General features: G+C 37.6%; 1 protein-coding gene across 2 annotated transcripts in view; it reads right to left on the reverse strand.

The window, feature by feature from the left end:
• Positions 1-17,070, reverse strand: part of LOC137989460 (VWFA and cache domain-containing protein 1-like) — a 29,695-nt gene extending 12,625 nt beyond the window's left edge. Inside the window, exons 1-8 of one of the 2 annotated variants that reach the window (XM_068835279.1) lie at positions 16,835-17,070; positions 6,962-7,555; positions 6,533-6,680; positions 3,335-3,618; positions 2,707-2,842; positions 1,991-2,264; positions 1,451-1,647; positions 391-471 (exon numbers count right to left, since the gene is read on the reverse strand). In XM_068835279.1, coding sequence (XP_068691380.1) covers positions 391-471; positions 1,451-1,647; positions 1,991-2,264; positions 2,707-2,842; positions 3,335-3,618; positions 6,533-6,680; positions 6,962-7,555; positions 16,835-16,999 — 1,879 coding nt within the window. In that variant the 5' untranslated portion in view covers positions 17,000-17,070. The remainder of the gene's footprint in view (positions 1-390; positions 472-1,450; positions 1,648-1,990; positions 2,265-2,706; positions 2,843-3,334; positions 3,619-6,532; positions 6,681-6,961; positions 7,556-16,834) is intronic. The other variant, XM_068835285.1, reaches the window with a different exon arrangement.
• Between the last annotated feature and the right edge of the window lie 7,930 nt (positions 17,071-25,000).

The following is a 25,000-nucleotide window of genomic DNA, read 5'->3' on the forward strand; positions in this document are numbered from 1 at the left end:
TGAGTTTTTGGCCTTTACGCTAAAAAAGATAACACTCTATTTTACTCCACCGTGATGAAGTACTGTTCCTTTTCACTTTGTTCATTAAAGCAGAATGCGATAAACAAACGATACATCATAAAACATAAAACTATGACACAAGTCTCAATTTTGGTCGCAGTTACGTTAGACTTGTCCTTGTCATGTTAAGAAATTGCGAAGCGACTAGCATCCCATCCATTGAGCAATAGAAATACTCCTAGCTATAGCGCCTTCACGCTTCAGAAACCGCGATAAGCTCCGGCTTGATGGCCCACTTGGCTCGTATATGCAGACTTATCCTTTACCTAGTCATCTTATGAACTACTTTTACTGATTATAATTGTAATAATGTTAACATTTACTGTTGACCTTTTGAAGCATATCTTGAAAAGTGAACACAAGGATCATCAGGTTTAATCAGGTCCAAGCGATGATACAAGAACTTGAAGCCTGTGGAATGAGTCAATGAAAAAAAAAGAACAATTTAGTTGAGTTTGTGAAGGTGATCTGGGAAATTAAGTCGCTTTGCAAGTAGCTTGTTACCACGTGTCCGGATCTATATATGTACACAACTTTCTATCCACAGTCCTCGAATACAATTGCTTTTTTTTACATAAATACCTTGTCTCTTTTTACTAAAATAGGGTTGCTATGGCAGCTTTATTTTTACAAACATACTTTTCCAAATGTTTTGAATTTCACTTAAGATAAAATTTCATTGCACGCAGTAACTTTTTCATTTATATCAAAGGTATCAATCTTTTGTTGGTTTTGATTCTGTAAGACAGTTTTCTAGTTTTCAGAATTTCCAGGGTTTATTTTTGGCGGTTTTCTGAAGCCACGTAAAAATGAAGCAATCCAAAATGACGAATTTTGGAAATGCTGACGTAACTGCCACGTTATGTGACGTCAACGCGCATTGTTGCCACTCTTTTCAGGGGAGTGTTGGAGGATGTTGGGAAATTTCCTTTCATTCAACTCGTATATTTGATTCCACTGATGTTTTATCAACCTGTAAAACATGATATTATCTCTAGGTGAAAACAACGCTACAGAATCTTTTTATTTCGAAAGAGTTAACGGACCATAACTAACTACTTAGTAACCGAGAGAGAGGTCTCAAACCGAGACCTTGCCGTATTGACCGGGCGATAGCGAGATCAATACGGCGAGGCCGAGGCTTGAGATTTTCCCGGACGGAATTTTCAAGGTTAATACGTTTTTTCTCATATGGCTGTTTGACTTGCCTTTAGAAGCCCGTAATCGGCCCGTGGGCATTACGGCAGAATAATGCCCTTGAATTAACCACTCAGAGGGTGCGTTATATCGGCTACAAACACAAGCCATATAGTAAAGGTGAATAATTTAATACCATTTAAGAACTCTGCTCGTTCTGACGTTAACCAGGATCGTGTTTAACATTATTTACCAGAAGGAATAGCTTGAATTCCTAGTGTTTCGTCCTTATCGCCAACTGCTACCACAATACCAACGGTAAAATTGGTCTTCTCAACTGGCAACCAGTAATAGATTGAGGGTATCTCCACAACAGTGACACCTTCATTTACCTGGCCACCTCTAGCCAGAAAACGTTTTGATGAAATATTCTTCTGTCCAGATCCACCGCTTATAAAACGAAAAATAGAAACAGCCACATGAAAATACTTTATTTTGAGTTACCTATTTAAGAGTTAGACTATTAATTAGTCGAAATAACAACAATGAAGTAACTGTTATAAATTAATTTGTCGTATTTTAATCCCTGAAAAGAATTTTGCATCCCAAGTTGGAAAGATCGCGGCCTCATCGAATGCCTACTTGCAAATCAATTTACGGTATTAAAATTGAGGAACGTTCTCACTTTCAGGCGTCCGTTTTTATTTTTGCTGACGTAGGTTGATAGGCAGCTTATACTTGCAATAGATGTATCTTCTATCATATTAGATTAAAAGGAGATGCGAATTCTTACTTTTTGATAGATTCAAATACGGAATAAAACTCCGGTTCAGGTTCTAGTGCCGTGATGTCCATAAAAATCGGGTCGGCGTAGGCATTAGAAGGGGCTGGCAGAAGAGGATGCATCATGGTCCTTCCTGAACTGTCGGCCATGAAAGCATAACTTGATTGGCCCTTCTGAAAGTAGATGATTTCAGAAAGAAGGTCCGCCATATTTATGTCCGTGCCAACAACACCGATGAATTTGCCTTGGTGATAACAAGGCAGTGTTATGGATGTTAACAGACCTGTTGGCAGAAAACGGTTGTTAATGGACTTCTTAAAATAATGAATGGACGAAGAATCTACCAATCGTTAAGTGACATGGTTAAAAAGGTCAACAAGTAACTTTGTAGTATATATATATCCCAAGAACTGCACCATTTGGTTTTGAGCAAGATTTTATCACTCAGATATATAACTACGTTATTGAGAGTTAGGTCTAGGATATGATGGATATTATGTTGTCATTCCAGCGTGTACCATATCATAAGTAGTATTTTGACATAATTATTAAATATTAGCCACCATTTCTTCAAAATACTCAAGTAGGCTTACCAGAATGTAGTAAAGCTTAAGTGGAATAACTTCTACGTAATTTCAGTTGGTTTTCTTGGAATGACCACGAAGTATATTCCCTGATCATCGAAAACCCAATGGTTCATTCTAATACATCCTTTAGTACCTTACCTGTTCCAAAGGCGTCCACATAAGGAATGGATATGATTGGTTCATCACGGATGGTGTTTGTTGAGAAGAAGTCGTAGTATGTTGCCAAGTCCCTTCGTAGGTTATTCGTGTTTGAAACATAGGTGAATTTTCCAGCCTTTGATAATGATAATAAAATAATAAATAACTTTATTTCATTGGCAAATGCATTTAGCAAAAGTTTTACTAGTTGGGGACACTGTAAATGAAATAGAAAATAAACTATTAAAAATCTCACTGGGGGGAGGCTGACCATTTACAAAACGCTGACCTATTTACAAAACGCGGTTGAGGAGTTGAACAATCCTGATAGTGGTAGGGAAAAGGATTTGACCAGGGACCTCAAGATTTTAAATCCAGCGCCCTAAACCACTCAGCTAGATGGCCTCTCCAAAGAGGAAGTAAAGATTTGTTTAACCAAAGCCCTCTAGTTGTGGTCAAAATGCGATTATCAGTTCAAACCCTACTAAGAAAAATTTGACCCAATTTGACAGTCAATTTAAATGCAGTTTAGTAATCAGATATTTGCCTATTACGCATGAATTCCAGTTCTTGTATTAATATATTGAGTAGAAACATGATTTTCTCGCATTGCTGTTACAGTACTTACAGTGACGTCAGGTGCTTTTGAGATGCTGTAATTACGCCCATCTTGTTTAGCAATATCTTGGAGAATTTGTAAGTCCGCAAGCATGCCATAAGTCATTATGACGACTGCATTGTTCAGCTCTGCGTTCTTCTTTTTTATCATCTGCATAATATCACCTGCTGCGTCGTTTGGTTCACCATCTGTTAGAAAAAGAATGACTTTTTTCCTGGAAGGACCTTTTCCAGGAGATGAGCCCTTCAGTAAGTCGAAGGCCAAAGCGAATGCTCTGGAATAATTCGTACCTCCTGTTTGAAAGAAAATAACGAGACAGGACTGTTATTGGTCATCACAATACAGTTAGGATTTCCATAACCTGCGATCATGACCTCCCTCCCTACTTATCATCTTGGGGGAGGGGGGCATGATACATTTACTGTACGGATCGCATGTAAAAAAGCCAAAATTTGGCTTTTTTTCTGATTGGTTGAGAAACCATTGAGCTCTTGGAGCCTCGCTCCGATTGGTTACAGTTAACATCCGATCATATTATGGCCACTGAGAAGGAATTGAACAGGAATGATGTTTAGGATCTGTTTACAGCTGCTGTTGCCGCGACTTCAGATTTTTTTTTTCAAAAATCTTTAAAGGAAGAGCAGAGAGAATGCATCCGAAGAATCGTTTGTCTGAAAGAAGATATTGCAGTTGTACTTCGTATACGGGATTCACAGTCCTGAACATTCCAGAAAAAATTCATCGTTCCACTTCCACCGACTCGAAGATGTTTATCGTTGTGGTAAGTCTTTTGGAATACATTCGGAAGCAACAAGTCGTGAATCCAAAAAGGGCCGAATAGATCTTTGTGTTGCCACATTCGCGGAATCAGCCGAGCTTGACAGAGAAATTAGACATTGTTTACCGGCGGAGGCACTGAACAATGGTTTAGTGACACTTACAAAATACTAGTTGAGTAGCACATGGAAAACTAGACTTTCTCAAAGTCCATTTTCCTCGGAGATATTACCATCTTTTATTGCCATCTTTGACTTAAAGGTTTACTGTACTGTTGATTGCGCCTGATAAAATGAAGGATTCGGCTTCTTCTGTGATTTTATCTCGACATTCTTTGTTCTTTGCTGGTTTAATTAAACATATAAAAAGTGCACCAAATGTCAAGTGGTATTTTCAGAAATACTAGTAGCTTTGATTGTATGGATAAAGTCTGACTTCGTGGACATTCCAGCAAGAGTTCGATAGGGTCTAAGAGTACTCACCAGTGACCACGAGTGACCGCGATTGACCACGAGTGACCACGAGTGACCACGAGTAACCACAAGTGACCACGAGTGAGATGGAGTCGTTTTCACAGTATTTCATCAACTAATGACTTACTCACGAAAATTGAAGTTATTTACTGTATAAACGCCTAGCGTATGATTTGAAATATCTTCCGGAAAAAAAAAAGAAAACTCTTCGTACTCCCCCCTTCCCCAGCCCCACCCCGTTTCTCTCTCTCTCTCCTTTGGAGATGTTTAAATACTTGCAGTGTGGACTATACATTGCAGATTGCATATGGAATGAAAGGAAACCCAAACACTAAACGCTAAATATAAGTTTAAAACAAAACGATTATAATAATAGTCATAAATATCACATGACCATTTTATTTGGCTCTATTTTAACAACCCAATTAATGATGTCAATGATCAACCCTTAGCTTTGGAAAATTCCATTCAATTTTCAAATGTGTTCCGACGAGATAACTGGACAAGTACTTCATTGAGTTTTGCGTCGTAAACTCACTACTCCTAGAGTCATAGTAGTAGTCCGGCCATTTTCGTAGCTTATATATACTTTGGGTCGTGAACAATACGTATAAATATATTTTTATTCATGCTATTACTTTTAATTACACCTAATCTCTCCGTATGATTCCAAAAATACATATATGTACTTATGTTCCGCAAAGAAGCTAGAAATACAAGCTTTTTATCGCTCTCCTGTACGTTTGTTTGGCACATGAAGTAATTGTACACCTGTGCATGAGAGCCGGAAGTGATAACATGATCCAGTTCGTTAGTTCCATGACATTACCTTACGTCGAGTTAAGAAACAATATTCATTAAGAGGAGGAAGGATCGTTCCTCAGTTCAACTTAAGTTCCGGCCTTATTTTGTCGGTTTATAAGGCTTTGTTATTCTATTTGATAATAATTAACTTTCAGTTATTGTTTTCCACCATTAAAAAAATTCATTACTTCACTCTCTGAAGTTGAATTTTTGTTGTCTAGTAGAGGAAGAGTAGATAACAGTGGCAGAACGTTGGTCGCCTGGTGTCTCGAAGGAAATATTCAAATCTAACGCTTGGCGTGTTTTAAAAAAGTTAAATAACATGGTGATATAGTAAAACATACGTTTTGATGTAGTTATCATTTTTTCTTTCAAATTTCTTTTTTGCCTTTTTTTCAATTATCGGACGTATGCCGCGGAAAATGTTCCGTCAGTAGTATCCCTTCTAATAGATACGATATTTGATGAAATGATGTGAATGTCACGTCATAGCAACAAAACGGAGATATTTTGATTAAATCCCACTCGTGGTCACTCGTGGTCAGTCGTGGTCACTCGTGGTCACTCGTGAGTACTTTTAGACCCTATCGCTGGAGTTCTATTTTGTTTTCGTCGTCTTCCCTTGAATCGCAACGTGCAGGTCATTTTCGGTGAAATCTGATTGGCTCACATTTATAGCATGACACAAGATAACATCACTTTTGACAGGTGGAAGGCAGTCGACTCGAAAAGAAATTGTATCAGGCATACCTAACCGTACCTTTTCTAAAGAAAAGTACGCCTGATCGCAGGTTAGGATTTCCAAATAGTTTCACAAATGGTTTTCGTCACAATTCTTTGGTGAAGGTCTTTAAGGGTTGTCGAATACCAATCATCCCTCTCATCAAGTTGTCTTTTCAACGGCAACGTTTCCATATCCAGCAAAGCACGTGAAATATGCTCTGATAAAGGTGCATATTATAAGCAATACGAGATGCGCGAAATAAGAATCTAGTGAACTCGATCATGCAAAACTCTGGATAAAGAAATGAAGATTAAAAATTGAGATACATCGAGTTCGGGTTATCAATGATCACTTTTTACTTGAATTAATTAATTTTTAATTCCTTGAACCTGTTGTTGCGAGCGAATAGTTAATTATAATAATCCGTACCTCTAGCCAAAAGTATATCTACGAAATCCTTAAAGAATTTTATATTAATCGGTGTGGCGTCCGCCAAACGTTTGCTGTGACAGTCTCTCCCATCATTGTTGTATCCAGTTGGTGTTTCAGCCTCGCTGCTGAATTTCACCAATGCAATCTGATAAAAACAAAAAATAATAATCAGATACGAGATCACTCAGCCACCCAGTTAATCAGTCGGACACTCCGGCAGCTAGCCAGCCAGACAATTGCAAACAGGCTGCTAGTCAGTCAGTCAGTGAGTCTGTTGGGCCGGGTCGGGAGGTCGGGCGATCGGACGGTAGGTCAGTCAGTTAGTCAGTCCAGCAGGCAGGCAGTCAAGCCGAAAAATAAGAGAACACTAACGTTAAAATATTGTTTGAAGCGCCACAGCTTTCAATCGTGGATTACTTTACTTACCCGATCTCTTGGATTCATTGTACTTAAAACCGTTTTAGCAGCCGCCTTAGCCACGTCAATCCGGTCCCCGTCACTCATTGATCCACTTGTGTCAATAACAAGAACCACGTCTTTTGGTTCGGGTGTGGCTGTTTCTACATAAAATGGTCTGAAACGAGGATCATAAGATCTGCAGTCTGCCGTATCTTCAAACGCTGGAAAATTCGCTAGGGTACCTTCCTCAGATGCAAAGTATTGCCACTTGATAACAGGATATTGCTGCATGATATCTCTCATCTCGCTCAGTACGGAATCAGCAACATACTGTGGAGACGAAGGAGCGCTCCCTGAAACCTTAACGCATAAACTTGCAAAGTCAACTTTATTACGAAACCTTGAATCGTACTCGAGGCGTTTCGGTGAGTTTGCTATCTTACAGCATTCTGCTGGGGTCGTTGTTGGAGATGTTGTCCAAGAAGACTCCACAGCTCTTTTAAGTCTTCGTACAACAAGAAACCTCTCTTTGAACTTGTTTGAGACACTCGCTGCTAGATTAGGGATGAGTACACTGCCGTCAACTGCAGTCTCTCTAAACTGTAACTTGTCAAAGTGCTCCTGAAATGGTAGATTAAAAGTTGTTTCCGTAAAAATTCTAAGAAAGGGGAAAAAGTGTTAACAGTAACATTCAGTCGCTTACTAGATCATTTATGAAAAAAAGGAAAACCTGGTTTACGTTGTTAGTTCGGAGACATTTTAAGGCGCATTTTTACGTAGTGCAGTGACATATAGCTTCAAGTTAGTTTAAGGCATGTAATTAAAACAAAATCAACAGAGGAAACAAATATTTGAAATAGACTGGCAATGCGATAGCTGATAGTAGGAGACCTGGTAACGGAGCAGAACCCCCTACTTCCCCCCCCCACCTTTTTTTATCGTAGTAACAAGCTTTGTCCATATATGCCGTATTATGTAAACCGTAAAAACCTTTACAAAGCTTGGGGAGAAAATTGCAGATTTTAAAGACATTTTATTGTTTTATGTCATGCACTTGCTATAGCCTACGTTTGTGTTACCGTTTTACGGCGTTTTGACAGTTGACAGAGGCCCTCTGTTTTGAAGTTGAGCAATCTTGATTTGAACTTGCAATATAAACAGGGTACATTAAATACGGGATGAATAAAGCGCTGAAGCACGGTAGTTTCTTAAGCAATCATGACGCAGCATGGTACTAGGTAACTTTACTCGGTTTACTCTTCACGGCTAATTGAGCCGCTGAGCTTTGGCCTAATATAACGCAATAATAAAATTAAAATCACGACATATATTCCTATATAATACCTCCAGCGCCGACTAATTTGCCATCAAGTACTTCTTTCTTAGATCAAGGGTAGAGAAAAACAAGGAAAAAAGGCAAAAAACGAATATTTGTAATTATATTGCATTTTTTTTTTTTTGAAATTTCTAACTTTAATTAATAAGTTACACAGAATGGTTTTAAAGGCAGAATCGTAAAATAAAATGTACATGTACTTAACAGGAAGCACATTTTAGAACCAAGAGAAAAACGAGGAAGAAAGAATATGCATGTACACTGTACCATTTATGAAACTAGTACCCAGTTAATGATATAGGTAAACCATAGGTAAACCAAAATGTCTGTTAAATATTTGTGCCTTACTTGGCCCCCGTAGGCACTTTTAAAATTGGGAGCAGTTTCAATACGCATCAAAGCTTCAGGGGTGGAAGCTGAATAATGAATAACGAGTATAAATAAAAAATGAATAATGAATAATTGGGTCTGAAAATGCCGGAATAATGAATAACGCAGTTAATGTGCCAGTGGAATAATTTTTTATTTTTTTTTTGCATTTAGTCCACTCTAGAACTGATCGGATTCAACTGTATCCTGGTGACGAGAATAAAGAATATCATCACTTGTCTGGGCCAGATAAGTCGCGTCTTGACTGGGAACATTATGTTGTGTTCGTGAGGAAGAGACTTCAGTATTCTCACAGTGCCTCTTTAATGCGAGGGGGTAACCCTGCGATGGACTAGCATCCCATCCAGGGGGGAGTAGAAATTCTCCTAGCCACTTCATGCAACAGAAACCGGGATAAGCTCTGGCATGATGGGCCACTTGGCTTTATCTTTTACGTAGAGCCCATTTCACGGATCTTCCATCTGTATTGTATGCTTGAGTCAACCCTGTCCCGTATCTTTCACATACGTATGTGACGTAATAAATGCCTGACCATGGGTCTCTTATGATTGGCTATTGTAAAAACATCCACTAAAGCCCCAGTGGGAGGTGCTTCTAAAAATAGACAGATAAGGGAAAGGGTTGACTCAGGGTTAATATAAAAGATGGAAGCACCGGGTATTGGGCTTAAGAAGAGAATTATATGAAAAAATCTCAATTAAAAAGCCTGACCCTAATTGCCATTGTGGGTAGCTTCCTTCCTGTGTGGTTATTTTCCAGATCCGAGGTGATTTGAGCCATTTTTCAATTTTTGGGTTGTCGACGGTTATAATAAAATCCCAAGGCTGGAGACTAAATGCTCAGGTGCCACCAATTTGAGTCAAATATTCCTGGATAAAATATTCCCACGGTCACAATTCCATACCAGAATCAATTGACAAAGATTGAACTTTCATCTCAACCAACAATCAACGCAATAGCAGTACAGCGAGCAACTTCGAATTCAGGCGGTGAATATTGCAACAAAACAGCGTGAGAAGGCGGTACTTTAGCACCAAAGTGGCCACGGTTGCGACCGTTGATAACAAACTGAGCCGTACCGGGGTGGCGGACCGTCGTTTGTCAACCGCAAACTCAAGTGTATTAAGGCTTGACCAGCCTAATTATTGTGCATATTGTTATTTCAAGGGAAAGCATTTTTCCCGGACCTATGAAACTTGGCAAGCAGTTAGTTAACTTTTCCAAAACGTTCCGTACCACATCCTTGTCACGGGGTGTAGACAAAACGTGGGTAGGCCATGGCCTAGGCCATGGCCTACTCTATGGCCTACCCTATGGCCTACCGGTGGTCAGATTTTTAAAACATGAAAACAACATCAGTAAGACTGGAACTGATACGCTGACATAAAATTCTATTCCTCTTATAACGGTAAGTTAAAAATAGTCACCAACACGATTGGGAACGAAACGGTGCATCTCTTACCGAACTCAGCCTTGAAACATCCTATTTCTCGCTGTCTTTGACGTCTTCCCCACGCAAGCACACAAACACAATGGCACGTTAAGATGGAGGGGAAGGGCTGACACGGAGTTGAGAGTAGACACTGTATTGTCATATACGGGTATGTGCCGCGAGGATAGGACGAGGTTTTCAAGGTTCTCGATCCTTAAATACAAGTAGGGTATCATTTTTCCCCCCTGTTGTTTATTCCCGGTGTGATCCTAAATTGTATCAGCTAAAATTGCAGTCCGTATCGAAAAACAAATGATGTTAGAACTGAACTTTCGTTAACTTTCAATGTTACAGAAACGAAACTAAGGCCACCAGTTAACACTACTCTTGGTTTTTGATTTTCCCTTGAATAGCGAGTCATTTTTTGGGTTAGGACCTTAAATTGGGTGTCGTTTTTTATGTCCTTCATCCTTATATGGGGTCAGGGTTACAGACCCTTCGCAATACACACCTCTCTACGCAAGTACCTTCCCCTCGGGGGACCGACATTGCGTGGTCGCTGATGACATCAAAATGGCGGCTCCACAATCCATACCGGCTGCCAGTTTTTGACATATAGTGGGGTGCTAGTATGAAATATGTAATGAACGGCGTTGTCGTTTTCTCATCACATCTCGGAAACCATCGGCGCACACAGTTTCGGCTAAAGTAAACGGTATGTCCGGTAATCGAGCAAGGTTTTCAAAGATTCCTGGGCGTTCGATTTCCAGTGCTGTCAATCCAAGCGATCTGGCCTCTTCAATTTGATCGGATATAATACTCTTGACTGAGAGGACAAACTACAAGGACACTGCCATTTGAAGAAGTTGATTCGACAGAGAGTAACGATCTAACAACGGCAAAAACTTGAAACACAAGGCTTTTTCTAAAGCCTGTAGGCAGCACGGCTAACACATTCTTTTCCTTGAGAAGACTCTTTATTGCTGTCTTGCTCTTTCTTAAGACGAATTTCTTTCGAAGCTTTTGAAGACAAAAATGAGATGGCCATATATGTCGAAGAGATACACTTTCCGCAATCGCGCTCGCCATGTTGAGTTGAAATGGAAATCTCTGGGGTTTGTTTTAATTGACAGATGTCAATCACGAATTGACCAATCAGCAATTTACGTTCAGATTCTGAACGTAAATACTGAAAAACTAGAGAGATCGCTGCAGGCTCTCCCTCTCTTGACTAGTTACCAAGCCCTTATATTTCGACTCTCGCCATTATCAACGGAAAAGGATGTTTTGAGCGCGCGCCATTTTCAACGGATGAGCCTGCTTGCAGGAGACTATCGGCAAAGTGTACTTGAGGTTTGTTGTCGAGGTGAGAAATAGAGCGAACACTATAATACCAATTTGCGGGTTCAATGATCCTGTCAAAGCGATTTTGCAACTCCAGGTTTCTCCTTTCATTCTGTTCCACTTCTCGGTTGTATTTTCCTAAACATTCATCGTCTACAATAAGCGCATCCGTATAGGATCCTTCTGGATCAGAAAAGTAGAGTTCTTCATCATCTTTGTCAAGCTCTGTTCCGCACATGTGCACGCTAGATCATGTGCACGCTAGATCCGATTGATTCGACGTCTGAATGTTCGATATCGCTGTCAATGCAAAACTCATTGTTCCCGTTTACAGTCGTTTAAATTCAAGATTTCGCAGCTTTTCATCAATTTATGCTGTTTTTATCCAAAAAGGTTGGGGAAAAACTCCAACGATTCTCCACACGCAGTCTCACAATGACTGAGAAATCTGTTTTCCGCGAAAGCAAATGTCCTAAAATGACGTCAAAATCATTCCCAGTCTCCTGTTTTCGGTATTCGGTATCGCGGTTTTGCACCCCACCGGAAGTGAAATTTAACGGTTTTGGTACAGCGAAACACGGGGAAGAAAAATCTCTATTGAATAACTTTTTTTTCTCATACTTATCAGTACATTGTGGAGATCTTATTGAGCAAATTTAAAAAATCTGTCCTTTACACTTAAATAAACCGATAAAAAGCTTTCTGCTAAGTTTCACGGACAAAGGACAAATGCTTTCCTTCAATTAAAAATATGTATAATAATTTGATTGGTCAAGCCTTAATACACTTGAGAATTTCTTTATTCCCCTCTGTCTCACGACATGACTGCATTGAGTCGTGTCGTCCAATCACAGTGACGCCTCCTTCCTGTTGACAAGCCGGAAAGCGTTGAAAGATGGGAGAATGAAAGCCGTAGTGAACAAACGTTTGCGCATTCTTGCCGCTTTTTTTAGTTAATAGGACTTTGTACGTAGAAGGCTGTTCGCGATTGTAACTGTATTTATCAAGTCTTCAAGGAATTAACATTAATTATGCAAATAAAACTTATTCCCGTTGTTTGTCAACCACAAATTCTTTTATTCCCCTGGGTCTCCCGACACGACTGTTTTCTCTCAGATGCTAATAATTAAATTTCAATGGCTTCAGTAATTGCAACCACAAACTATTCGAAGCGCAACATCCTACGAAAACAAAGTTTATTTGTATATTTGCATGTTACTTCCTTGAAAGCTTGAGGCAATGCACTCAAGTCGGGCGACCCAGGCGAATAAAAGAATTTGCGGTTGACAAGTTCTATTTGCATAATTAAAGTTAATTCCTTTAAAGACAGTTACGAAAACGAACAGCCGTCTACGTACAAAGTCCTATTAGCTAAAAAAAGCGGCATGAATGCGCAAAAGTTTGTTCACTACGGCTTTCATTCTCCCATCTTTCAACGCTTTCCGGCTTCGCGAATGTGTTTTTGAAGTTTGTCAACAGGAAGGAGGCGTGACTGTGATTGGACGACACGACTGAAACAATGCAATCATGTCGTGAGACCTAGGGGAATAAAGAAATTTGCGGTGACGGTCCGCCAACCCGGTACGGCTCAGTTTGTTATCAACGGTCGAAGCCGTGGCCACTTTGGTGCTAAAGCACCGCCTTCGCACGCTGTTTTGTTGCAATATTCACCGCCTGAAGTTGCTCGCTGGACCGCAATTGCGTTGATGGTGGGTTGAGATGAAAGTTCAATCTTTGATTCTGATATGGAATTATGACCGTGGGAATATTTTATCCAGGAATAATTTGACTCAAATTGGTGGCACCTGAGAAATTAGTCTCCAGCCTTAAAGTGCCACTATGATCAAATTTTTATTCTTTGTATCACAAAGAATTTTATGAAAGAATGAAAATGCCGTTTACCGTTCGCAAATACCTGCATTAGTTCCGGTGATATTTAAGTTTGAAAAATGTGTAAAATATGCAAATGATTGACTGATGATGTCATACACTCAACCCAATATTACATCAAGTATATAAATTGAGCTATCTTTGCCAATTTGCAGCGCAGACCATTGAAACTTGGTAGGCTAATAGTTCTACAGAAAACACACCTACGGCTATAAAACAAATTGGTAGCTCCTGAAACTTTAGTCTCCAGCCTTGGGATTTTATTATAACCGTCGACAACCCAGAAATTGAAAAATCGTATCGGATCTGGAAAATAACCACACAGGAAGGAAGCTACCCACAATGGTAATAAGGTTTGGCTTTTTAATTGTGATTTTTTTCCCTGTAATTCTCTTCTTTTAAGCTTTTTATCAAGATTCCCATACAAATCCTTATATTTTTGTCGGCCATTCTCACACTGAGCTTGGGGCGCCTGTGCTTCACCGTGCAAGGAAAGGCAATTCCAAGTTTTGTTTGGCAGAAAATTATTGAAAGCTGGTTAGAATGGAAAGGACCATCTCAAATAGGACAGGAACTGAGACTTTCCAAACAAACCATGGCCAAAATTGTTCATATTTTCGTTCGCAGAGGGAATATCGAAGACAACAAATGAAGAAATATCACTCGCGCGCGCTAAATGATGCGATAACTGCAGAATACCCGGCCACTCGAACTATATTCCACGTAGCCGGCTACGCGGTACCCAGAAATAGGAATGCACAATACTGTAGAATACCCCGCCACTTGAACTAAATTCCAAATGAACTAAATTTCAAAATGGCGCGGCAATGTTATACGTGCTCGCTACGGGGTACGCGGTACGCCGTTACACTCCTCGTTCTTAAAGCGTCAAAGCCCAAGTAATTCGACAGACACGAGACTGCGGAACTGTGGACTCGGAAGAGCGTTATATAAAGAAATGAATCTCAAAATGGCGCAGCATTGTTATATGTGCTGGCTACGCGGTACGCTGTAGGCTGTGATAATTAATAAAGACACAGTATTGTGCATTCCTCGTTCTTTAAGAATCAAAGCCTAAGTAATGGTCTACAGACAAGAGACCGTGGAACTGTGGACTCGGAAGAGCGTCACCAGTATTAACAAAGTGAAAACCTTCAGCTTCACAAGCAAGATGCGTACGGAGAATTGTCTGGTTCTCGTTCTAAAGGTTGATATTATAAAAGCACTTCATCGGATTTATTGACGGCACGAACTTCTTTCATAACCATCCTTTTCAAATTTCAACATAACGTTTTAATTTCATATTTACAAATTTTATGTTGGTTACATGATTAAATACATCAATTCCATGGAATACTATGGATCACTATGCAGTCTGTTGCCGCGATCCCTTTCAAAAATGAACCAATTACAAAATATAAAGCAATTTTAACGGTCAAATAAAATAGTCAATAAAGCATTTCCTGGAATCTTGCCCAATTCCTCCGAAAACCCATTGGCCTTCAACAACGTGTCCACAATGATATTTTCGTTTTCCTATTTTCGACTCATCGATCTGCACAACTTTTCCATTCTCCGATTTTCCCGATTATACGACTCTTTCGATTCTACGATTATTCCTATTGTCTAAGTTCAATACCCCTCCCCCTAGAATATGTTAGTTACGCAGTGGTCTTCAACGAGATCATGCGCTGAATACAGCACTCGTTTCAGTGATTAGGCCTAAGTACTCATTAAAATTTTAGCTTTCATTTTACGGTTCGGTTAACTAGACTTTTTAACGAGATCGTGTGAAGAATATAGCACTCGTTTCCTGATTAACTCTAAGCGTTCGTCTCAGAAATTAGGCCTAAGAACTCTTTACAAATTAAGATTTCGTTTCACGGTTCGCTTAAACTACGCTTTTTAACACGATCGTGTCATGAATATAGCACTCGTTTACTGATTAGGCCTAAGCGCTTGTTTCAGTGATTAGGCCTAAGCAATCTTTTAAAATTTTAGCTTCATTTTACGGTTCGGTTAACTAGACTTTTTAACGAGATCGTGTGAAGAATATAGCACTCGTTTCCTGATAAACTCTAAGCGGTCGTTTCAGAAATTAGGCCTAAGAATTCTTTACAAATTTAAGATTTCATTTCACGGTTCGCTTAAACCATGCGTTTTAACACGATCGTGTCATGAATATAGCACTCTTTTACTGATTAGCCCTAAGCTCTTGTTTCAGTGATAAGGCCTAAGCAATCTTTTAAAATTTTAGCTTTCAATTTACGGTTCGGTCAACCACACTTTTTACCGAGACCGTGTGAAGAATATAGCACTCGTTTACTGATTACTAAGCACTCGTTTCAGTGATTAAGCCTAAGCACTCGCTTAAAATTTTAGCTTTCATTTTATGGTTCGGTTAACTACACTTTTTACCGAGACCTTGAGAAGCATAAAGGTGCAGGTCTTGACATTAGAAAGTTCTATAGCATTCTAGAACTGTTCTAGTTAGAAGAGCTCTATAGTGATTATATGTGAAATATAGAATGGTCAAGGATGACATTAGAAAGTTCTATAGCATTCTAGAACTGCTCTAGTTTGAAGAGCTCTATACAAAGTTCTATATCATTCTAGAACCGCTCTAGTAAAATGGTCGTATGTGCAAACTTCTAAACTTCTGATTAAAGTACTAGAGTTCCAGTTCAAGAGTTCTAAGTCAGTCAAATTCGCAGTTCTAGAGTTCCGAGTTCTAAGTAGTATAATTCTCAATTGTTATATGTTACCCTTTGTGGGCTCTAGAATGTCTAGAGTTCTAGAATCACTCGGTTAAATACTAAGCACTCATTTAAGCAAAAACAAATACCCATGAATACCATGTAACCGCGTTATACCTCGACCGCATCCAAGCACCTTAAGTGAGCTAAAACGTTCCGCCGTTTTCCCACACGAATTAAAAATGGACATGAAAACTTGACTAAAAAGTAAACGGACGAATATGTGTATGGTTCGTTCTTTAAGCGTGTGCGTAATAGACAAGAGAACCATTCGGTAATAGACGGGAGACGGTTCCGTTAACTAGACTTTTTAACGAGATCGTGTGAAGAATATAGCACTCGTTTACTGATTAAGCCTAAGAACTCGTTTAAAATTTTAGCTTTCATTTTACGGTTCGGTTAACTACACTTTTTAACGAGATAGATTTTCAGAAAGATGTTAAGGTGGGATCGTAGAATAGGAAGAATCGGAAGTATTGAATCGGATAATTACACTTTACCGATCCTAATCCACTTACCGCGTATCGCGTAGCCAGTTACTTAAGATACTCCGCCATCTAGACTTTAATTCTTTCCGCGTACCGCGTAGCCAGCTACTTAACATACTTCGCCATCTTGACTTTAATTCTTTCCGCGTACCGCGTAGCCATCTACTTACGATACTCGATGTGGCGGGGTATTCTGCAGTTGCTCCAAAGGTGGGGTGGTTCAATTTTTGCAAGTACAAGTTAACTAATAATTGTGTTGGTTACCTGCAAAGCTGAGACACCAAGTCCGTCTGTGGCCAATTTAGAGAGCGTTTGACTGAATAACCGTACATCAAGCAGATCCGCTGAAAGGCTCGGGCAATGCAGAGTGGAAAAAAGCATTAAAATCAACAGATATCTACTGGAGTTTATAAACAGTGAGGCGGCCATCCTGTCGAGATCGTCGTCTTCGATTCAAAACGCGATTCGTGTATGTACTTCCGTCAAAGACACAGTTATTCAGAATGAAGCGGATGTGTAACCACAGGTACCCCAAGCTCAGTGTGAGCATGCCCGACAAAAATATAAGGATTTGTATGGGAATCCCGATAAAAAGCTTAAGAAGAGAATTATATGAAAACTATCTCAATTAAAAAGCCTAACCTTATTGCCATTGTGGGTAGCTTCCAGTGGTTATTTTCCAGATCCGGGGTAATTTGAGCCATTTTTCAATTTCTGGGTTGTCGAGGGCTATATTAAAATCCTAAGGCTGGGGACTAAATGCTCAGCTGCCACCAATTTGAGTCAAATATTCCTGGATAAAATATTCCCACGGTCACAATTCCATATCAGAATCAATTGACAAAGATTGAACGTTCATCTCAACCCACCATCAACGCAATAGCAGTCCAGTGAGCAACTTCAGGCGGTGAATATTGCAACAAAACAGCGTGCGAAGGCGGTGCTTTAGCACCAAAGTGGCCACGGTTACGACCGTTGATAACAAACTGAGCCGTACCGGGGTGGCGGACCGTCGTTTGTCAACCGCAAATTTCTTTATTTTCCTGGGTCTTACGACATGACTGCATTGTCTCAGTCGTTTCGTCCAATCACAGTCACGCCTCCTTCCTGTTGACACACTTCAAAAACACATTCGCGAAGCCGGAAAGCGTTGACATATGGAGAATGAAAGCCGTAGTGAACAAACTTTTGCGCATTCATGCCGCTTATTTTAGTTAATAGGACTTTGTACATAGAAGGCTGTTCGCGATCGTAACTGTATATTGCTTGTTGATTTAATAATTTTTTTGTTTTTACACCCGTCAACCCAATTGCACGCAAGTAGCATGTACAATGTACTATTTTATATTTTGTAAATTAGTCATTCTATTTGTTCATTCTATATGTTTATATAAAATTACTTTGTTTTTTATTTATTATAAATGTGTTGCAATAAAATATTACACGATGAATTAAGTCAATATTATATAAATTGTCCATTTTGTAAACATCAGATATCTGATTATTACACAGACAAACAAAGTAATTGCTGTGAACAACCTGATATAACTGAAGATAATAGCCGTTTACTATGCATTAATTGCGGCCAAATTGGTAACGAGCTGTTTAAAACTAATTACATTGATTTTCATGGAAACTAATATAGGATTCACAAAAAATCAATCTATATACGAAAATATCATATTCAAAATGTATTATCAGATATATCAATCAAAAACAAATTAACAATGTCAAGAGCTATAACAAACCGTGTTTGTCAGAAATTTGATCTATAAAGACAGTTTTACCTCAAGTCAACCAAGATAGAAGAAGGATAATATCAATCAAATTTATAATACACAAACGTTTTGAGGTGTGGAATTTACCTCATTTGATACCGATTTGTAAATCTAACAAAACTCTGAAATGTTATGAGGAGTATTGGAACAAAATCCAATCATTAATAGGTGACCAACTTAATTAAATTTCTTGTTATATTGTACAACATTTATGGTGGAAACTGATGGACACGTGTCAGTATTATATTAAATATTCTGATCGATAAGTCGAATTTCATCGAAGAATTTTTCTTCATCGAATTCTAACCCTGTTAGGTATGACCGTAAATCGACAAGTATTTTTGCATATGTTGTGTAAGCGAATAGGCTAGTTTCGAATTGTGCAGCAGCAAAAGAACAGAGTCGAGGTTCAGGGGAATAATTTGCATTTTCCTTTGTTTTGAACAATACAATATGCTAATTATTCCCCTGAACCTCGACACTGTTCTTTTGTTGCTGCACAATTCGAAACTAGCCTATTTACACAACTCTATTTTTCTTTTGTAATTTTTTGTTTCTGTAAATGTGCTCAATATAAGACCAGAACCTGATATTACACCCAAAACGATAGGATTGAGTGTAATAGCTCCAGTGATTGTTCCTATGGCTACCAATCCGGTTGATCCAATTTTACATGACAAATCCATGATTGTTGTGTAAAATTTATGACTTTTGAACAGCCAGTATTTTTTATGATAGTATTTATAGATTTCTTTTCTTTACACAATTTGCTCCTGTGATAAGTCCTTCGAGATATGGTTCCAATTAAATATGTCTTTAGTTTTGTTGCCACGCATTATATTCCTTGCTTATATAAATTATCGGTTGTTACCACCAGCCTGTTTAAACTCATTACGCAGTTGTGTTCTAAGGGTGTCCATAGCTTGATCGAGTTGACCCTTTGACACTGCATGGTTGTCGTTTATTCCATCTTTTATCACCACTATTAAGTAACATTTTTTCTTTATTATGAGTGTAAAAATCAGAATCATCAAAATATTTAACAGTATATTCAATTTTATTTTCATTTTCATCTACAATATCATCTCCGTTTTCATCTTTAACAAAAGGCATATTTATATTATTACATTACATTACATTAAATGTTGAGAGTTTTTTATTCAATTATAAACGGTGTTGTGTTTTTATGTGCAGTTAAACGAATTTTACTTAAGTTCACGAATAAATAATTTACATTTATTTTCATTTTATTAGCTGTTTTAACTTCAGCAAGATAAGGACCACCACCGATAGAATCTGAATCTATTGTTATACAAATAAAACCACCAACACGAATATTTGATTTATAAACTGTAATAGATTTTATAAAAGTTTTATCAGCTACTATATTTTGATTTTCAACAAGAAATAATTTGTTTTTCACTGTGCCAAAAATATAAGAGGAATATGACTTTTGTCGTAGAACTAATCCTGTGATCAGCATTAGTGAAAAATCCAACGTTATAAAGTCGTAAACCATTTAAATTAATGTCACCTAAATCTTTTCCAAGATATCGTGAATTAGATACTAATCCTGTCATCAATTGGTTAGTTGTATAGTTGCCAATGACAAACAATCTTTTTCCTAAGCAATCAAGATCTCCTCTAAAATTTACTTTAATATAATTAGTGGTAAAATGTGAGTAACTCATTGCATGCGATTGATTTGTCCTTGGATTTTGAAGATTAGTGATTCTGTGCCCATTCATATTTATGGGTATATACATTTTGAATTTTTCATCAGACGATATTTCATAAGCCTTTTCATAATCGTATATATCCATTGCAATATAATTTTTTTTGACATCTTTGAGTCCATAAATAATGATGTAAGTTGGTAATTTTGATGGTGATTTATTGTCATAAGTAGCTTGAAACTTAACATATAATCGTCTTTGAATATTACTTTAGGTTGAATCTGGTGATAAATTTAAAATACATCTGATACATCGTTGATTTGTTATTAAACCTGTAATCTATTGATCATCATTTGTATAACTACCTACATTGTATAAATATTTTCCATTACAATCAATATCGCCACTGAATCCTGATTTTAAAAAAGTATCACTACAAAATTTGTAACTAAGACAATCTTTTTGCCCAAAAGTTGGATTAGCAATATTTGTGATTCTTTGGTTTCTCATATCGATTGGATTTTGAGCCTCTATTTTGCCATCATCAACATTCAAATCAAAGTAAAAGCTTCTAATTGTAAATGAGTAAGAGCATTAGTACTTCCATGAGCTCCTGGTGCAACATTTGTTATTTTTGAATTGTCCATGTCTAATATTCCAAACATTATCACCTGATTTTTTGAGATAATTATTCACCTGTGTTTTATCGGCTTTTAAGGGCAGCTGTATTGGATAGTTGGTGAACAGTAACAGCATCTTGTAAAAGAGTACCATCGCTTAAATCAGTTATTTTATTATCATTCATAGGGAGATCAGCTGTGAAACCGCCGGTGGATGCATCCTTTTTAATATAATCAGTAAGATCAACATAATCACCTGATCCTCCATTGGCAGCTATTAAATCGTTAACTTGTTTTTTGGTTAAAGCATGATTATTTTTTGTTCCTTCTTTTAAATTTGTCAATTTTTTATAATCCATATCATAATCCTCATCTTCAGTTAATAAAAAACCAACTCCTGGAGGTCCTTCAATTTTTTTAGCATTTGTTGTTTCTAATAAACCGTTTGAATAACTCATTTATATGATTAGTGTATATTATAATTGTCCATTAAAATTTTTTGTTGTAAATTTTCACAGCTTATCAACATAGATAAAGGAATATGGATCCTGTCTTGCTTTTTCATATTCATCTTTTGATATATTGTTTTCTCGGCAAATAAGCGATTTTTCATTATTGCTTGGAAATTCATAAATGCAAAAATGTGAGCAGTTTAATCTGGTATCTTTCGGGGTCTTATAATATGATTGAGATAAATATATTACACTACAATTTTTATGCCGTCCTCTGATAAAATAATCAATCAAAGGCTTTTGGTTTTTTTCACAAACAAAATCATCAAATATGACAAGCTTTTGGTTATCATCTGTTAATTACTAGCTTCTATAATGTCATAACCAACCTCATCACTTATTGGATTGAACATGTTCAATAGATTTTGATACTTTGATTGCTCTAGGTTTTGGGCATAGAGGTATAATTTATCAAAGTACAACAAATTATAAATGATATGCATCAAAGTGTTTTTCCCGATCCACTTGGTCCACATATCAACATCCTAAAACATCTGTTTGGCATAAAAGGATATAACTGCTTATAATTTTCAACATCATCATCAGTAGAATCGTAATTTGGTATTCTCATTTATGTCATATTGGTATATTATTTCATAACATAATGTTCAACACCATGTACAAGATAGTGTTGAACACGGTGTGAAACGCTATCTTTTATATACAATTTTCCATTTTTATGTAATCAAATAATATAATCAAATGACTTTACGTAAGTGGAAAGAACTTGCAAAAAATAAATCTGAATTAGGACATAGAATTAATACTGTAAGAAATGCTATTATACAGCATGATTTGGGCCAAAAAACAAGTCAAGCATCTTTCACCAAGGTGTTTCAACCAGTAACAACCAAACTGGATGATGTTATTGCCATCAATTTAAAAATGTCTCAAACAAAGCGACCACCAATGAAAAAAGGTGAGGTTCCTAATTATGGAATAGATATTGAAGATGAGGTTCCAGACATGAATCTCGGTGATTTATTGAACCAGTATTACCACAGCAAGAAAAACAACTTGTTCCTAAGCCGCCAACATATGAAAAATCAATATTGGAAGGTAAAAAACAGATTAATGTTGATCCTCAATACTTTTCTCAAGAACCAGATCTTCCTCCAGAATATGAAGAAGATGAAGTTGATTGTACCTTAGAAGATGATGATATGGAAAATGAAATATTAGACGATCTTGGTTTTGGTTTAAAAAATTATGATTCTGTTGAAAAGGTACTAAATCAACCAGAAATGACACAACAACAAAAAAACAGACAATATTTCAACAAGATTATCAATGATGCCCAAACGAGAAGAAATCAATTAAAAGGTTATAAGGCTGCTATAACTAAACAATTTAAAAGAGGTTCAATTTCTGAAGCTGCCAGACAAATGGAAAATAAGAGAATAGATAATGCCAGAGTTACATTGAATGCATACATTAAACATTATGAAAATAAAGTCAAAACAATGAAAGGTTATGGACTTAGAAAAAAACAGATAGGTGGAAATGTAATATTTTTCAATAATCCAAAGCAACTACTCAAAAAATTGGAATTAATAATTGGGGAAATATTAGCGGGAAATAACAGCGTTAAAATGAGAAATACTCGAGTTGCTATATTAGACACATTATTGAAGGCGTCAACAAGTAATAAATCTCAATATGATAAAATGTACAAGAAGTATTTTAAAATTTAATGTAATGATATTGCATATATATGGATAGAGAAATAGTATTATCTAGCTATTCGGTAAAAAATGTGCCTTTAAACAGACTTGAAAATTTTGTTACGAAACTCACAAAGCAATCACTTTAGGCAACAATTTTGAATACCAACTTGGTTTTAATAGGATCATTAACATGTCTTTCACTTGGTTTAATGTTAATCCAAGTTACAATAATCAAAAGATTGCATACAGCCTTAATAATGGGACAAGCTTTCAAAATCTCACTTTTCACACTAAAAATTAAAGTGTAATGTTACGAACGCAAAAATGTAAAATTACACCATGTAACTGTGTAAACTATTACACCAAAAAAATCTTCTAAAATTACTCTATATGTAGGGTATTTTTACTCTTTTTAAAGGATAAAAGTTTATGGGTATTATCAAGGATAAAATTACACAGTTGAAAGTGTACTTTTACACCAATTTTAATAGTAAAGGGCCGATTAATCTAAACCATGTTAGATTGGTTTTTTGAACTCATACAGTTGTGGGCTTATAAATGGCTATTCATAAATACGATATACTGGGCCGAACAAACTGTCCTCAGGGCTTATTTATTTGTACGTACTTCTCATTGCAGTCTGGCTCAATTTGTTACACTCTCTAGTTTAAGTATGAATATATCAACGTTTCGAAGACATTCGAAGATGTATCTCTCGTGTCATTCTCTAAGTCGCTTTCTCCCTCTGAACTGGGCGAATGTTCCGGATTATCCGAATCATCATGAGAAAGAATTTCGTTCTCTTTTCCTTCATCCGTTTCCTTAATAAGTTCAGGATGGTTGCGGCAAAAATGAGATTCAAAACTTGAAAAGAGTTTGTAAGTCTTGCTGTACCCAGGTCTACCACAAGTGACAAGAAAATTTGGGTGGCGTGAATGCCGACTGCGAATGTGAGCCAGTACCGGTAGTTTTTTTAAGCTCCTAAAAATCTGCTTCGTAACAAGCATAGATGTAAGCTGCACGGTGAAATTCAAAAGGTTTGGTTCCGGTTACAAATGTCACTTCGAGCCATGTGATTGGCTGCGGTATTTACGTCTTCTGACAAAACTTTCTGGTCAAAAAGGTGACATAATTCTCCGTCAATCAAGATGCATTATTGAACAGCGATAAAGAAACTTGATGACCCTCTTTGTACTCCTTTTCATTCGGCCAGTCTTTGGAGAAGGTCTTGAATATTTGGAGGTCCTGTTTCTTGCGTTATTTTAAATTCAATGGCTGCTCATGGATGCTCAGATGTTCAACTATGGACAGTAGAGGAAGTAGGCGAATGGCTTACCAGTTTAGGCGCCCCGTACAACGAATATGCTGAATCCTTTCGTGGTGAGTAAACTGTGTTCGTTACTTCTATTGTTAAGTTTTGAAGATCATGATGTCCTCATCGTTCTTTGGTGCGTATTGTAGTCGATCCAAGAGTTTTTGGATCGACTACAATTCGCACCAAAGGACGATAGAAAAATACAAGCTGTTTTCTGTTACGTTGAAAACGAAAGAATTGTTGCAGTGTTTCGACGTTCCTTAGATTTGAGACACAAATGGAAGGCACTGTTAGCTCGTTATGTCACCCAAATCAAGACCTTGGGTCCCGGCGACGGTCAGTTAGAATACTTCTCCCGGAAAATGATATGCCGGCGCGCAGAATAGGTGAAATCTACCTAACTTCATAAACATAATGTCGTGGTATTCGTTCGTTGGCGAGGCGACCGCAACTTCCCGCCTTAAAATTTAATATAAATATATGTTTCTTTCATGCATGGAAATTGATGAGGAATTCTTTGCTTGGCCTCTTGGAAAGCGGAGTTATATACCGGTAGGGATTTGGGAGCATAACTTATTCGTAATGTTGGACCAAAATTGATGATTGTAAGGAAAATTGATTTCCTCGCGCGACAACAGCGCCCGGTAAGTGTAAAGGACTGGTACTACCCATGACTCACCAGGGGCGTGATATTACAAAAATTGCGGCTGTTTTTTACTGAGATATATTTAGAGGAAGACATACGTGTCACGAAGTGAAAACATTCGTGAAAGCCTAAATAGGAGAGAAATTCATGAGTAACCCATTGCTGAACCCAGATTGTGAAGTGTTGGCCAACCTATAGCCCAGATAACTTTATCTC

This window comes from Montipora foliosa, chromosome 2 (genome assembly GCF_036669935.1).
Source record: "Montipora foliosa isolate CH-2021 chromosome 2, ASM3666993v2, whole genome shotgun sequence".
NCBI lineage: Eukaryota > Metazoa > Cnidaria > Anthozoa > Scleractinia > Acroporidae > Montipora > Montipora foliosa.